Here is a 14816-nt window from a genome sequence, read left to right as displayed (position 1 = left end):
AGCTCCTGCAACAGGGACCAAAACTGCCTGCCCCAGCACAGACCTGCTGTGGCCAGGAGAGGCGCCCCTCCCCTCTCGCACCAGTGCAGATCCACCCCAGACTTGCCGTGGATGGGGGAGAGGACCCCGGCCCAGGTCCGCCGGACCTGCCAGTGACAGGAGTCCTTCCCTTGATCCACCATAGCCCTGCTGGAGCTGCCGTGGCTGGAGGGAGGCGCCTGTCCCCCAGCCCCGAGCTACTGCGACGAGACAGAGCTGGGGGCAGCCTGCATCCCAAACCCCTCATCCTTGTCCCCACCTCAGAGCCTGCAGCCCCCTGCACCCCAACCCTCTTCCCCAGCCCTGAGCCTCTTCCCACACCTCAATCCTCTCATCCCTGACCCTCCCCCCAGAACCCTCATCCCTAGTCGTAGCCCTCATCCCTGCATCCAACCTTTTGTCTCAGTCTTGAGCCTCCTCCCTCAGCCATTAGCACTCATCCCTAGCCCCACCCCAGATCCCACAACCCCAGCCAGAGCCTTCATCCCCCCATGCCCTCTGCCCCAGCTCTGAGCCCCCTCCTGCACTGAGAACCCCTTGACCCCATCCCTGCCATATGAATTTTGTTACGTGCATCAATATGAAGGTAATGTGTCACACATCACATCCATATTGGTGCACATAAAATCCATTCCACACATGGATGTTAAAATTTAGAGGGAACACTGACACACACACAATTGGTAAGGAGGAGTTCAAAAATAAAAAAACCCCACAATATATTCTTTGAATGAATCTCGTGATTTTCCAGTCCAATCTCATGATTTTGGGGGTGTGACTAATGATTTTTGCTTCCTGGGGTTGGCAGTACTGGTAATGGTACAGTACCAAGGTTAATGGTGCAGGGGCACTTGGTGGGGAAGGATGTTGAGAGTACAAGGAGGCTCATGAAACCATAGTCCATCACCCAGGGAGTAAGAGGGAGCATATGGGAGGTTTCTCAGACTGGGCTTTGGCACCAGCAGAGTTAATAGAAAGCGTTTAGAAGCACTCAAGGTTGGGCTCTGGCTCCAAGAAGGTTAATGAATGAGCTCACTGTGTCCTTGGGCTCTGGCACCCAGGGGGTTAACGAATGAGGAGCCAGTGGAGGTGCTGGGGTCGGGCTCCGGCACCCGGGGGGTTGACAAATGAGGAACATGTGGTATTGCTGGGGTCAGGCTCTGGCATTGAGTGAGTTATCGAATGAGGAACATGTGGAGGTTCTGGGATTGGGCTCTGGCACCAAGCAAATTAACAAATGAGGAACAGATGGTGGTGCTGGGGTCAGGCTCTGGCACCCAGGGGGTTAAGGCATGAGGAACATGTGGAGGTGCTGGGTTCGGGTTCTGGCACCCAGGGGGTTAACAAATGGGGACCATGTGGAGGTGCTGGGGTCAGGCTCTGGCACCCTTGGGGTTAACGCATGAGGAACATGTGGAGGTGCTGGGGTTGGGTTCTGGCACCCAGGGGGTTAACAGATGAACATGTGGAGGTGCTGGGGGCAAGCTCTGGCACCCAGGGGGTTAACATGAACATGTGGAGGTGCTGAGGGCAAGCTCTGGCACCCAGAGGGTTAACAGATGAACATGTGGAGGTGCTGAGGGCAAGCTCTGGCACCCAGAGGGTTAACAGATGAACATGTGGAGGTGCTGAGGGCAAGCTCTGGCACCCAGAGGGTTAACAGATGAACATGTGGAGGTGCTGGGGGCAAGCTCTGGCACCCTCGGGGTTAATGAATGAGGAACATGTGATGGTGCTGGGGTTGAGCTCTGGCATCCAGGGTTTGTTTAGTATTTTATTAAGGTTTTGTTATTTTTTACTTTTCAATGCAAACATCGCAATACAAAAAGAAAACGAAAAATGAAACTTGTTAACTTAAAATGACTGTGATGAGGTGTACTTGCCCTGCACTGGACAAGGAGGGATTAACCCTGTATTCTGGGCAGAGGAAGCGACGCCCCCTCACCCCTGCTGGGCATGCTCCAACTGGATCATCAGTATAAAAGGGAGCAACCCAGCTCAGTCAGGGCCAACTGCCAAAGAGAGAACAGACATTGCAGGTTCCCGCCTGGGAGCTTCTGAAGTCCAAGATCATGGAGGCCAAGTCCTCGAAGACCCAGGCAGATAGTCAGCTTCCTACAGATACCCAGGAGACCTCAGAACCACCTGGAGCTTCATGGATGACATCTGGACCATGCCCCTGGAAGACACAGTAGGAAGTTGTCTGGGGGACTAACCGTTGGATCAGGAACTAAGTCAACATGTTTCGGTTGGATCCCTGGTGATCTAGCAACAAGTACACTCACCACTGCTAAGGCTTTGGATTGTGACCCAGTGGAGTAGGGAGTGCCCGGTCCCCCTACCCTGGTCGCCACCACCCTCTGATCATCAAACTGCTCAGCCTTGCAAGAGAGGGCAGTGACATTGACATGGGCCACTAGGCCACACCGCCCCACTAATGAGGGCAGCTGTATTGACTGGCTATTGGGCTGTGCAGCCCTGCTAAGAAGGGCAGCTGTATTGGCTCTGGCCACTAGACCACACCGACCTGCAAGGAAGGGCAGCCATATTGACTCTGGCCACTAGGCAGTACCACCCCGAGGCCAAGGATGGGCAGGTTGACTCAGCCTTGGTGTTATAACGCTCCTTCCCCAGCCCCAAAGGGGGCTGGTATGTACAAAGACAATGACCGTCTGTGACGTACAACATAGCGTTAGCATACATGTGCAAAAAACTTTTTAACAATCATAATATTAAACTATAAAATCAGATAAATCAAAACTTTACAATTAATGAGGGGACAACACAGACATGGCAGGGCGGGGAAGAGTGAAAGCAGGAGGAAAAAGAAGCAGGTGAAGAGTCAAGGAGGGAGAAGGGGAAGCAGCAGGAGATCTAGACCTGTCAGTGGGCCTTTGGAACTCCTTAGTCCAGTGTTTGTAAAAATGCAGCCTGGATATCTTTAAACTCACATAGTTAATCCCTGGAGAGGACAATGGCTGACTGCGAGGCCAGGGAGATCAGAACACCATTATTTTTCCAACTCTGTAAAATCATTCGCTTCATGATCACGGCTTCTCTCAGGAACCATTAATACTATGCTGATGAGAGGCCCTGTTTCATAGGTAAATATCCTAATGTTGTTCTCTACTGATGTTTGATTGCTAAAGCCCCAAATCATTTTAATTCTAGTGTCAATTGCTTTCCACACCTGTTTAACTGGAGGATATTTCTCCAACATTTGCAGGAGTGTGCCCTTATCTTTGCCACAGTGTCAGCTTCTATCTGAAGGAAGAGCTTATGGTCTTATGTTAAGAGCTTTAATTTTATGTAGTCTTTGCAGTGTCTAGTACATTCTAAATACTTTCTGTTGTTGTTGAATTAAATGTTAACATACGTCTATAGAAGCAAGTTTTGCATTGTGCTATACAATTGACCATTGTGGAGCTTTTTAGAAGACAATCTAGCCCTTTATCTCTCTTTTTTTTAATCTCATTCCTCTGAAGCATCAGGGATAAACATAGCGAAGATGAGACATTGGACAAGATGGGTCAGGGCTCTGAGGTGGTACCACGCATTGTCTCTCTCTTAGGTGCTTGGCTGGCTGGCTCTTTCTCATATGCTCAGGGTCTAACTGATCACCATAAGTTGGACTAGGCAGGGATTTTATCTCGGGTCAAATAGGTAGTGACCTTGGGAGATTTCCACCTTCCTCTGAAGTGTATGGTTGCGGGTCACTTGCCAAGATCATCTGGTATATCTCAATCATCTCCCGCCTTTGTGGGGACTCTTAACATTGGTGCACCTCAGTCTCTCCGATTCTCTGCCTGTGGCTGATAACAGCCTAGTCTCCTGGGGGTTATAATGCTTTGGTCTGATTTCAGGTGTTGAGTTTAGTGTGTGGGTGCTGGGTGGTGTTGATGGTTTGTGATATACAGGAGGTCAGACAGGATGATCTGGTGGCCTTAAACTCTGTGACTCTAATCTGAGGATTTAGTGATCACTTCAGGAATCAGAGACCTTTTCCATCAGAAAAACATATATGGGAAGTGTGTGGAGTTTCTTTACTGTTCTGTACTTCAGGGGTGTTGGGTAGTCTCAGGGTGTTGGGCTAACGTGATAGGTCAGGAAAGATTTTAGCAGTATATATTGCCATACTGCTGTAGCTAGTAGCTTATACTGCTGTAACACCTCGAATGAACCATTCCCCCATCACCAACCAATTGAGAGAGGACTCTAACTCTTTCTGTTCATTCCCTCCATATGTTTGGTGGGTTGCCAATCTGTAAATCACTATTACCCCATGTAGTGGCTTTTATATGGTGTGAAGAGTGAAAGTGGAATCTGTTGGTCAAAATGGTCCATACTCTCCTGGTCGCCACTACAGAGGCCATTTTCTTTTTCTCTGTAGGGTAGGATAAGGATCCCAACAGGAGGATTGATTTAATTCATTTTCTTTTAATCCCCATCCATAAGGGATGTTGTTGTTTATGTGTTGCAAATAGTGAGAGACCTGGACATGAAATAGACAACGTAATAGTTATGAAGGTCTGGGCGTCTGAAGCTACTGCCAGCGGGATGGAGCTGAAGCTTCCTCCAAGATGGTCTGGGGTGTTGTGCTAGGCCCTGTAAACAAGTCTCAATAATCCTATTAAATCTTTTAAAATAGAATGGTGAGATGATGACAGGAAGCCCACTCAAAATGTATAAACGTCTAGGTAAAACATTAATCTGAACTGGATTCATCCCCCTTCCCCACCCCTCGGCTCAGTGAATGTGCCTGCCATTGATTGGTGTTTTCTGCCAGCTGCAGAAGGTTAGAGTCTAAATTCATTTTTTCAGTTTTTTTAAGGTTTCTTGCTATTTGTATCCCCAAGTATTTAACTGCCTCTGACTGCCTCTGAAAATTCCACTGGGAGAAAGCCCTGCTAAAAGGCAGCCAGGCAATCTAAAGTAGTTCTGACTCTTCCCAGTTAATGCTACAGCCTGAAAGTGAGCCAAAGTATTGGATTAATGCAAGAAGGGCAGGGATTGTGATTTCAAGGTTCATTATAAACAGAAAGGAATCAGCATATACCATCTAGTGGTACGCCAGTGGGCCAATCTTAATACCCAAATGTTTGGGTGAGAGCCTATAGTGATCTTCATGGGCTCTAGGGCCAGATCAAACAGAAGAAGGGACAACCCTATATGGTACCTCAGAGAAGGTTAAATGAATGTGAAATTATGCCATTGGTTAAGATTAGAGTTGTGGGGTCCTTATATAGAAGTTTAATCCATCATCTAAAAACAGGCCTGAAACCAGGCTCTGGAGGGTCTATAGCATGTACTCCCCATTCACGTGATCAAAGGCTTCTTCTGCATCCAAGGCAGAAGTTCTTAGGGGTCACGGTCCTCATACTGTGCGCAGGGCCGGCGCTTCCGTTTAGGCGGCCTAGGCAATCGCCTAGGGCGCCAGGATTATTGATGGGCGGCATTTTGCCAGAGGGGGCGGCAGGCGGCTCCGGTGGAGCTGCCGCAGTCATGCCTGCGGAGGGTCCGCTGGTCTGCGGCTCCGGTGGAGCTGCCGCAGTCCTGCCTGCGGATGGTAGGCTGCTCCCGCGGCTCCGGTGGACCTCCCGCAGGCACCATTGCAGCAGCTCCACCGGAACCGCTGACCAGCAGACCCTCCGCAGGCACGACTGCGGAAGCTCCACCGGAGCCGCGGGACCAGGGCGTGGGGCGGTGAAATTGCCGTGCACCTAGGGCGCTAAAACCCCTAGCGCTGGTCCTGACTGTGCGATTATTAGAGCTACTCACTATCTTTAGTTATCTGAACCATGTCGGACTTTAATAAACCCCATCAGGGAGGGATAGATGATATTGCGCCTGGCAGCCAAAATATTGGCCAATATTTCAAATGCTAATTAAGGAGATTTCTGTATAGTTTGGGCATGACATGAGGCCCCGGCCCAACTTGGGAATAACTGAAATACATATCAAACTAAAATACAGGCTCTCCTCCAAGCATGGGGCAGGTACTTTCCTCCATTGAACAAGGTAGCAACTTGCCTGCAGGGGAGCCAGAAACATGTTTATAACAATAAGCTGGGAAAGCGTCTGGGCAAGAAGCCTTACCCAATTGCATGGATTTCAAGGCATGTGGCTAATGAAGTATCAGAGCTCTCCTCTTGGGCCACAGAGAGCTGGTGCACCCAGGGCATTAATGAATGAGGAATATGTGGCCATTTGTAGAGCTGGGCTCTGGCACCCAAGGGGTTAATGGATTTAGAGCCTGATTCCAGGCTTTTTCACCTAAGGGGTTAACAGGATGGTGTGGCGGTGCCTGGGGCCAGGCTTGGTATCCAGGGGGTTAACAGAATGGTGTGAAGGTGCTGGAGCCAGGCTCCGGTACCTAAGGGGTTAACAGGATGGTGTGGAGGTGCTGGGGCCAGGCTCTGGTTCCCAGGGGGTTAACAGGATGATGTGGAGGTGCCTGGGGCCAGGCTCTGGTTCCCAAGGGGTTAACAGGATGGTGTGGAGGTACCTGGGGCCAGGCTCTGGTTCCCAAGGGGTTAACAGGATGGTGTGGAGGTGCCCGGGGCCACGTTCTGGTACCCAAGGGTTAACAGGATAGTGTGGCGGTGCCTGCGGCCAGTCTTGGTACCCAAGGGGATAACAGGATGGTGTGGAGGTGCCTGGGGCCAGGCTTGGTACCCAGGGGGTTAACAACATGGTGTGGAGGTGCCTGGGGCCAGGCTGTGGTTCCCAAGGGGTTAACAGGATGGTGTGGAGATGCCTGGGGCCATGTTCTCATACCCAAGGGGTTAACAGGATGGTGTGGAGATGCCTGGGGCCATGTTCTGGTACGCAAGGGGTTAACAGGATGGTGTGGAGGTGCCTGGGGCCAGGCTGTGGTTCCCAAGGGGTTAACAGGATGGTGTGGAGGTGCCTGGGCCACGTTCTGGTACCCAAGGGGTTAACAGGATGGTGTGGAGGTGCCTGGGGTCACGTTCTGGTACCCAAGGGGTTAACAGGATGGTGTGGAGGTGTCTGGGGCCAGGCTGTGGTTCCCAGAGGACTTAGGTGGAAGACATGGAGGTGCCTGGTGCTGGGCACTGGCACCCATGGGGTTAACAGGGAGCTCGTGCTGTGGCTGGGCTCTGGCGCCTGCCTTAAGGGTTGATGATCTGGGAGCAGTGTGTGGGGGGTGGGGGTGGGGGGGGCTATGGGTAGGCTTTGGTCCCGGGTGTTCTCCAGGAGAAGACAGGCCCAGAGAGGGTTAAGTCTGCCTGGCGCATTGTTGAATGGGTGTCAGAGAGAGGCTGGCCAGCTCCTCCCCCAGATTTGCATTGACATAGCAGCTGCCTTCTGCAGCTCATTTGTGTCTGTGACTCTGCAGGCATCCTGAGCAGCGGCTGCTACTTCCATGGGCTGCTCATCTCAGGACCCTATGGTACGTGCAGACTCCTCTTTCCCATCCTGTGCCCTCAGCCTGCTGTGAATGGGTGTTCGAGGGCGACTGAGAGTTAATGGAGACCTCCAGCCAGTGGGGTGGGGAGGGGGTGGGCATGCAGGATCGAGACAGCTAGGATTGGCCTCATTCTTGGGATGACACTGCTTATCTCCCAGCTGGATTGCTTAAGGGTTGGAGGTACCAAAACAACTCATCAGTTTGAGGTAGGGGTTCCTTCCATCTGGAGGTGCTCACAGGAAATCTGGATAATATGTGGCACATGGAGATCCACCCTGTCTGCTGCCCCAGCTCTGCTGTGTCTGATCCCAAAGGGATGGGATTGGCTGGGTTTCACCCTGCTGTGGCTAAGGAGTGGTTGGGAGATCTGCCATCACCCTTCCTGGAGACCTTTGCAGTGATTCCTGGCAGATGCAATTTTTCTATTTGATCTGCTGAAATAGGGCAGGGGATGCTGCATGGAGTCTGGGCAGAAAAGGCCAGTGACAAGAGGGTAAGGTGGCTGCAGGCAGAGCTAGTTTTTATAAGAGGACCCCACCCCTTGCCAGCTGCTCTTGTCCCAAGTGCCCCAGGGACAGAGAGACTCTGGATTCTTTGGCTGCTCAGCTGTTCTCTGCACTTATCTCTCTGGCTCAGACATATCTCAGGATGGATAATACAGGGCAGGAGCCAGGGAAAAATACTGAGTGCCAGGAACCTGGAGTGTGCTGCAGCATCAGAGCTTGGGCTGGCACTGCCTTGCCTGATGGTAGTGTGCTGGGGGCGGCAAGGTGTCTCAGGCACTCCCTTGGCAAGAGTTGGTGACTGAGGTGTCTGTATGGTGCTGATGCTGGAGTGAGGCTAATGCTAATCGGGAAGGGGGTGGGGTGTTAAGGTGGAGTGCAATGCTGTTAATGGATTGGAAAGGGGTACTGGAGCCCCCTTCGCGCGTGCACTCTCTCTCTCTCACTCACACACTCACATACACACACACAGCAGTATCCTTGCATTAACTAAAGTCTGGCTTGGAGCTATTCAACACTTCATTCTTCCACTACAGGAAGCCAGAAAACATCAAACTCTTCCAGTTTGTGGGGGAGGCAAAGGGGATGCTGCCTGTGAAACGTATGAGTGATGCAGCCTTTCCAGGGCACCAGAGAGAGGAATGAAGTGGTTGGGCGTGTGGAGTTGACCTTCCTGTCCTGGGGATGCGTGTCCTGCCAGCTCTGTATCCAGGCTAATGACAGTGTTCAGATTTTCAGTTCCTTGGATGTGAAAAGAGAGTGAAGCACTTGTGTCCTCCCAGTCTTTGTCCTTGTTAGTCCCCTGCCCTTGCTGTGCCTTCCCTTTAGCACAGACACTGCACTGGGTGAGCCCCTCCCTTTGCATGCAGCTCCTGTCCTGGATTCCCAAGGTTACAGGGTGGGGGCGACCCACTGTCCCATCAGCAAAGTGGAGGGCTCTAGTTTCACAGGGCACGTCCAGAGCTGATTGACCACCACTAGCTAATATATTATTAAGGTGTTAAACCTTGTGAATGCTACTGTTAAGAATGTGTCATTTAAAATATTTTGAAATACAAGCTTTTCCCCTAGTCTAGATAGAACCAGAGGGCAAGGGGCAGGGGCAGGCTTGGCCCCATGAGCACTGGCCAGAGGCTGCTGCTGTGGGGTTGGTGTAAAGAAGAAGATTGCAAACCCTGCTGAACTGTGATAGAGCAATTGAAAGTCTGGTGAAGCCAACAAAAGACTTCTGAATTAAGTGGGGGAGGGGAGCCAGGGCGAGGGGCTGGGACTTGGAGTGGGAGTGGAGCAGGGAAGAAGGCAGGGAGTTAGACACATTTATCACACAGCAAGGAGGCTGGAGGGGAGGAGCTTGGCTGCTGCACACTCACTCACACGCATACACACGTATACTGCGGCAAATTCTGCAGCTGGTGCCTGCTGGCTTCTGACTGCAGAAAAGACAGGCTTTCTGGTTCAAACAGACTGATCTCAGGGACAGGCTTTATCCCACTCCCACGCAGCATTGAGCCCACTGGGAAGAGCCCCCCAGGCCAGGCATCATTCCAGGCAGACCAGGGTCCCATCTTCTGTCCGCAGGGGCTGATGGGTTAGGGGGTCCCGCTTGCTGCAAGGAGACTGGTGCTGCCCCCCTCCCTCCCCCACTGCCCCATGGTTGCAGTTCAGCTGAATGTTCCTCCTCTCACATAGACGTTATTACACATATGCAGAGGTCCTTTCATCTGCCCCTTGGGAGATGAGTAGGCACTCCTGTGCCCCATTTAGTCTGTGTGAGTACAGAAAGATGCATGGGTTTGGAGGCCAAAGCATCCATGAGAAGAATTTCCTGAGGTGAAGCATACAGAGCACAGCCCCATTTGCTGCTCCTCCCCATGTCAGTGCCATGAGCACAGCACTGACCAGGAAGAGTATCCCTAGCAGGTGTGGGGGATGGGGGATGTATAACAATTCAAGCACAGGGGCTGTGGGTGGTGAATGGCCAGTACAGGCAGGTAAAAGCAAGGGAGGGGATGTGCACCAGGACTGCAGCTGTGGCTGGTCTAGTGGGGTTGGAGTGGGCATGGTGGATATTGCCCTAAGGGCTCTGGACAGTGGGGGTGCATGGGAGGCATATGCAGAATTCAGCTGGGGGGGGGGGGTTCAGGCACATAGTCTCCTACAGGAGTTAGTCTTGTGTTCTTTGTGCACAGTCTTCCTCTTACTGAGCTGGCCAGGGTCGCTGTGCGTCACAAAAGGAAGGGGAAACTGTTGAGTAAAGAAAAAAGTGATGTGTCTGTCTGGAAACAGATTATGAGAACAAAAGGGGAATCTGCCTGCATCCCTTGGCTGGTGGATAGTCTGTGTTAGTATGTGCCTGCCTCTGAATGGTCTACAGGGTTATTAGTGTGGGGACATGTCTGTGGGGCCTCCTCCGCCAGTGGATATTTCATAAGGACTGAGTAGCAAGGTGAGAGGCTGCCTGGGGATGCTCATGGGGATTAGACCTGTTGTGTGATGGCCTGTGAGCCAGGGGATGGTCTGTGGGGAATATGGCCTGTGGGGCAGCAGTTGGGACCTGCCTTGTCCACTGGGCAGTTTGTGTGGACTCAGCAGATGAGGGAGAGAAAAGAGCGAGTTGAATCACTGCAAGTGTTTCTGGGGAGGGTTTGTTGGGATTGGAAAGGAGGGTTATTTTCTCTTCCACAGATAGTTTCAAAATTCATTAGACAAAAATGTGCAGTTGAATTGTTTCCTCTGTCATGCCCTGAATTCCAGCACAGACTGTGTGGCTGTTGGGAGGAAACCCTGGAGGGGCGGGAGGAACCAAGATATTTTTATTCTAATTCCCAGTTTGTGTCCAGTTTCTCTCTGCATCCCCTTTGAGCTGCTGATTGAATTCTCAGGATTCCTCCCACAAACACACATGCTTTCCTTCTGAGTGGAGTCTACAACCTCTCAAACACATCGCTTCTTTAACTCATTAATGTACAGTGGCTGTGCTCCTGCTGGGAATGCCTCATTTCCCCCAAAGTGTCTTGTGGCTCCAGACTAAAGTCAGAACGTTTGCTCTCTGAGCCCAGCTCTTCAACCACCTTTGTGTATATCCAGGGCCTGAGTACCCCAACTCCTCTGTAGCCAGTGGGAGCTGTAGATGCTTAGTACCTCTGAAACTAGCCTTTAAATCTTGCTGGGCCCATCTCTCAAATGGGGATTTTCCAAAGCATCTAAGTGACTTAGGCCTGGTCCACACTACAGCGTTAAATCGATTTAAACAGCATTAAATCGATTTAACGCTGTACCCGTCCACACTACAAGGCACTTAAAATCGATTTTAAGGGGTCTTAAAATCGATTTCTGTACTCCTGCTCAACGAGAGGAGTAACCCTAAAATCGATATTACTATATCGATTTAGAGTTAGTGTGGACGGAAATCGAAGTTATTGGTCCCATTCTTTTACTGAGCTACCCAGAGTGCACCGCTCCGGAAATCGATGGTAGCCTGGGACCATGGACGCACACCACCGAAGTAATGTGCCCTAGTGTGGACGCGTAAAATCGATTTTATAAAACCTGTTTTATAAAATCGATTTTATTAATTTTGATTTTACTCTGTAGTGTGGACGTGGCCTGAGGGGAGCACAAGTCTCTCTGACTTTCAATGGGCCATGTGCTCCTAGCTCACTTTGGTGACCCACTAACATCAGAGGCCTTTCTGTGGCCTTTGAGTGCCTCGGAGGGAAGGTGCTGGAGAAGGACTTGGGATGATTATTGTTACTAAAGCGTGAGGCATTTCTGCTGTCTTCTTCAGCACTAACTGGAGTACAGAATAAAGCCCAGTGCTGGAGGAGAAGACAAGCCAGTGTAAAGGGCTTTTGGGAAGCCTGAGTCCGTCTGCTAACTCCAGTTACCTGAGATGTGGGCTCTTGTTAGTTAAATGCTTCAAGGTCTTGGTTTAACAGATTTTTATTGAAGATATTCATCTAGCACAAACTAATCTGTCTTATGGCCACTTTTCTTCTGAAAAGGAGAGGGATCCAGTTCATCATTAGGGTGAACATTAACAGTGTTAAATAAAGAGACACCCCACCCCATGCAGTAACACACACTTCACAAGCTGAATTCTGAGCTCAGGACAGTAAGGTTTCTCCAAAGCTGCCATTAGTGATGCACAATGAGTTTGCAGTTTCCAGTATGTTTCCTTGAGCAGCTGGTTCCTGTATCTAGGCACTAGTGCCCCCAGGGAAGTTCTTGCTATTCTTTTCAAGGCAGAGATCCAGTCTGTGGAGGCTTATACCTGTTTTTCATAATGTACCATACATACAAATAGATCATACCAATTAGATATTGCCTTGCATTTTGGCAAGTCCAGGTCATTTGCTTCTTCTAATGATCTTGATAATTCCTAAGAAGATTTTGCCTAAATTCCCTTTTCAGCTGCCCTTTCTGAACTTTCTTTCATGCAGCCTGATCCAAGTGCCTCACCCCTGCCTGTATCAGATGGGATCCAACACAGAATCTTAGATGATTAAAAACTAGAACAGAATATCCCTTAGCATCTTTATTTTTGTATGTTGCTTGACTGGTGTCTGAGCCTTTCAGAAGACACTTGTGATACCAATCTCTAAAAGGAGAAGCAGGAGAGAAGCCAATACTTACAGCCTGGTCAGTTATGTTCCTGGAGGCCTCCTGAAATGGCTTCTTATGGATAAACTTGGATAGAAATGGGAGTTCTGCCCAGAGCTTATGAGAAAGAGATCAGTTCAAACAAAGCTGATTGCATTCTTTGGAGGAAGAACATGGAATATAGGTGATAGCTGGATCAGTGGCTTATGTTCATCTGGAGCCTTTTGCAAGATACACATAGGTGGCTATCAAATGAGATTACAGCTATAGGCATCAGCAGTAAGACAATGAGATGGCTGGAGAGTTGATAGGCAGGAAGTGCGGAGTATAATCTAATGGCAGTGAGTCCGAATGCAGAGGAGTAGTAAGTAGGGACCCCTTGCCCAAGTCTGGGACCTAATGCAATTTATAACACATATAAGAGCAATTGAAAGTAGAACTAGTTGTGAGGTCTGGATATTTACAAGCAATACAGAGTTCAGATGGAGACTTCACCCTATGCAGGAAGATTTGGAGAGGTTTGGGGAAATGAGTGCACACAATGGATTATGACTTTGGGGTCAGGAAATGTGAAGTTAGGTATCCAGGGAAATTCACCTAGATGGCAGAATCTTCATTCGGAGAAGAAGAGGGTGATGGTGGAGCAATTCCATGAGGTTTGGGAGTTCAGGTCACAGTGTATAGCTGCAGTATGGTACTGTACCGCTATCTAAAGCAGTGACTCTCCCCAGCTTCCTTCTGCTATGGTTAGTCTATTGGCTTCATTTTAGATGTGGATGACATTCTGCATAGTGAGGCATTGGGGGTTCCCAGAATGCAACAGGATGAGAGGCTTGGAGATAAGAAAAGCTAGTGAGGAGGGAGCAGTATGAAGAAGTATTAACATCCATGGGTGGGAATGAGTCCTGGGGATCTGAACAGACTCCAAAATGCAGTAAGCAACGAGAGCGTTCCTAGGGAGCCTTTGCCAAAGATATGCCACCTGAAATTTACAAACTGGAGGGAAACTTGGGGTGATTTCCTTGCTTCTGATAATCATCCCCTCCACTGATACAGCTAAATCCTTCCTATAAGAGAGAGCTTATATGTGAGGCTCATAAACATACTGTTGAAGAGCACAGTAAAGCATCAGATTTCATCAGGTGACAGGTACCTGTTTTTCAAAAAAAAAAAAAAAATCCCCAGGGGAGGGACACTTATTGGTCATTCTACAAGTGTCTCACCCCACCTTACACTTCAGATGAAACAAGATGGATCCTGGATTGTACCATCAAAACACTCAGGCCTTGGCTACACTGGCGTTTTACAGCGCTGCAACTTTCTTGCTCAGGGGTGTGAAAAAAAACAACCCCTGAGCACTGCAAGATACAGCGTTGTAAAGTGCCAGTGTAAACAGTGCCGCAGTGCTGGGAGCGCCGCGGCAGCGCTTTGAAGTTTCAAGTGTAGCCATACCTTGAGGAGCAAAATGTAATATTCCCAGCCAAGTACATCTTTACTTCGTGCAAGCAATGTTGCACAGTTGTGTTGCAGCATTTCTTGGTTCTGCTGATAAGAAAGTGTCATTGCTTAAATGCAAAAACAATGAGTTATTTCATTTGCCTACTGTAACCTGGCACATGGAGTCTATCTCAGGATTAAGAGGGATATTTTTGTGGGATCCCCTTGTTAAGATATTGGCAACACATCATAGATACAATTCCACTGAAAAGGAACAATATAAGGAGCTAGCAATGGCCAGCATGATCCCCTCAAGGTCAGGAAACACCTATCATGGGACTGGAGGAGTAGGAGGCAACCAAACAAGGCAGAGTCTCATGGAGAAGCAACAGATCCAGCTAATGCTACCACAGGGAGGAAGGGTGTGAGAGGGTTTTAACAAGCGCCAGAAGGCTGGGGAGTGAGGCGAAAAGGCTGGCTCATTAATAAAAGAGAGATTAAAACGGTTGTTCTCAAATGGCTGAGTCATTGAATTGCTTTTTAAAGATGGTCTATAACAAAGAAGTGAGACAGACTAGTCAAACAGCATGAGTTGAGAGAGAGAGAGAGAAAGAGAGATGGGGTCTCACCACTCCATGAAGCTTGAATCGATCGGGGGTCCCAGGTGGTGATGGTAGCTGAGGGTCCAGAGTACCGGAATCAGGCAGAGCTCCCAGCATGATCAGTCAGAAGATAAAGTCACTGTGGAACTGATGCAGATTTTGGATCCAGACATCAGAGCACTTACTTGAGCATAGGTAGGA

The 14816-nt window shown here is 49.7% G+C and overlaps 2 protein-coding genes across 6 annotated transcripts in view; one reads left to right on the top strand and one right to left on the bottom strand.

Annotated features, from left to right (window-relative positions):
• PPIP5K1 (diphosphoinositol pentakisphosphate kinase 1) overlaps window positions 1–14816 on the bottom strand; it is a 232533-nt gene that overhangs the window by 4119 nt on the left and 213598 nt on the right. Inside the window, exon 32 of one of the 2 annotated variants that reach the window (XM_050967207.1) lies at window positions 1781–2218. The exons of the other annotated variant lie outside the window; for it this stretch is intronic. Within the exon in view, the coding sequence (XP_050823164.1) occupies window positions 2193–2218 (26 nt within the window). The 3' untranslated portion in view covers window positions 1781–2192. Of the gene's footprint in view, window positions 1–1780; window positions 2219–14816 lie in introns of those variants that run through there. 2 annotated transcript variants of the gene reach the window in all.
• Window positions 1–14816, top strand: part of MAP1A (microtubule associated protein 1A) — a 119506-nt gene that overhangs the window by 66410 nt on the left and 38280 nt on the right. The window contains exon 1 of one of the 4 annotated variants that reach the window (XM_050967177.1): window positions 7377–7453. The exons of 2 other annotated variants lie outside the window; for them this stretch is intronic. Coding sequence is in view for 1 of the 2 variants with exons in the window: in XM_050967174.1 (XP_050823131.1) it covers window positions 7427–7453 (27 nt within the window). In the remaining variant the exon portion in view is untranslated. Of the gene's footprint in view, window positions 1–7376; window positions 7454–14816 lie in introns of those variants that run through there. One more of the 4 variants, XM_050967174.1, reaches the window with a different exon arrangement.

This window comes from Gopherus flavomarginatus, chromosome 9, assembly GCF_025201925.1.
Source record: "Gopherus flavomarginatus isolate rGopFla2 chromosome 9, rGopFla2.mat.asm, whole genome shotgun sequence".
NCBI lineage: Eukaryota > Metazoa > Chordata > Testudines > Testudinidae > Gopherus > Gopherus flavomarginatus.
This window is presented reverse-complemented; position numbering and strand designations above follow the sequence as displayed.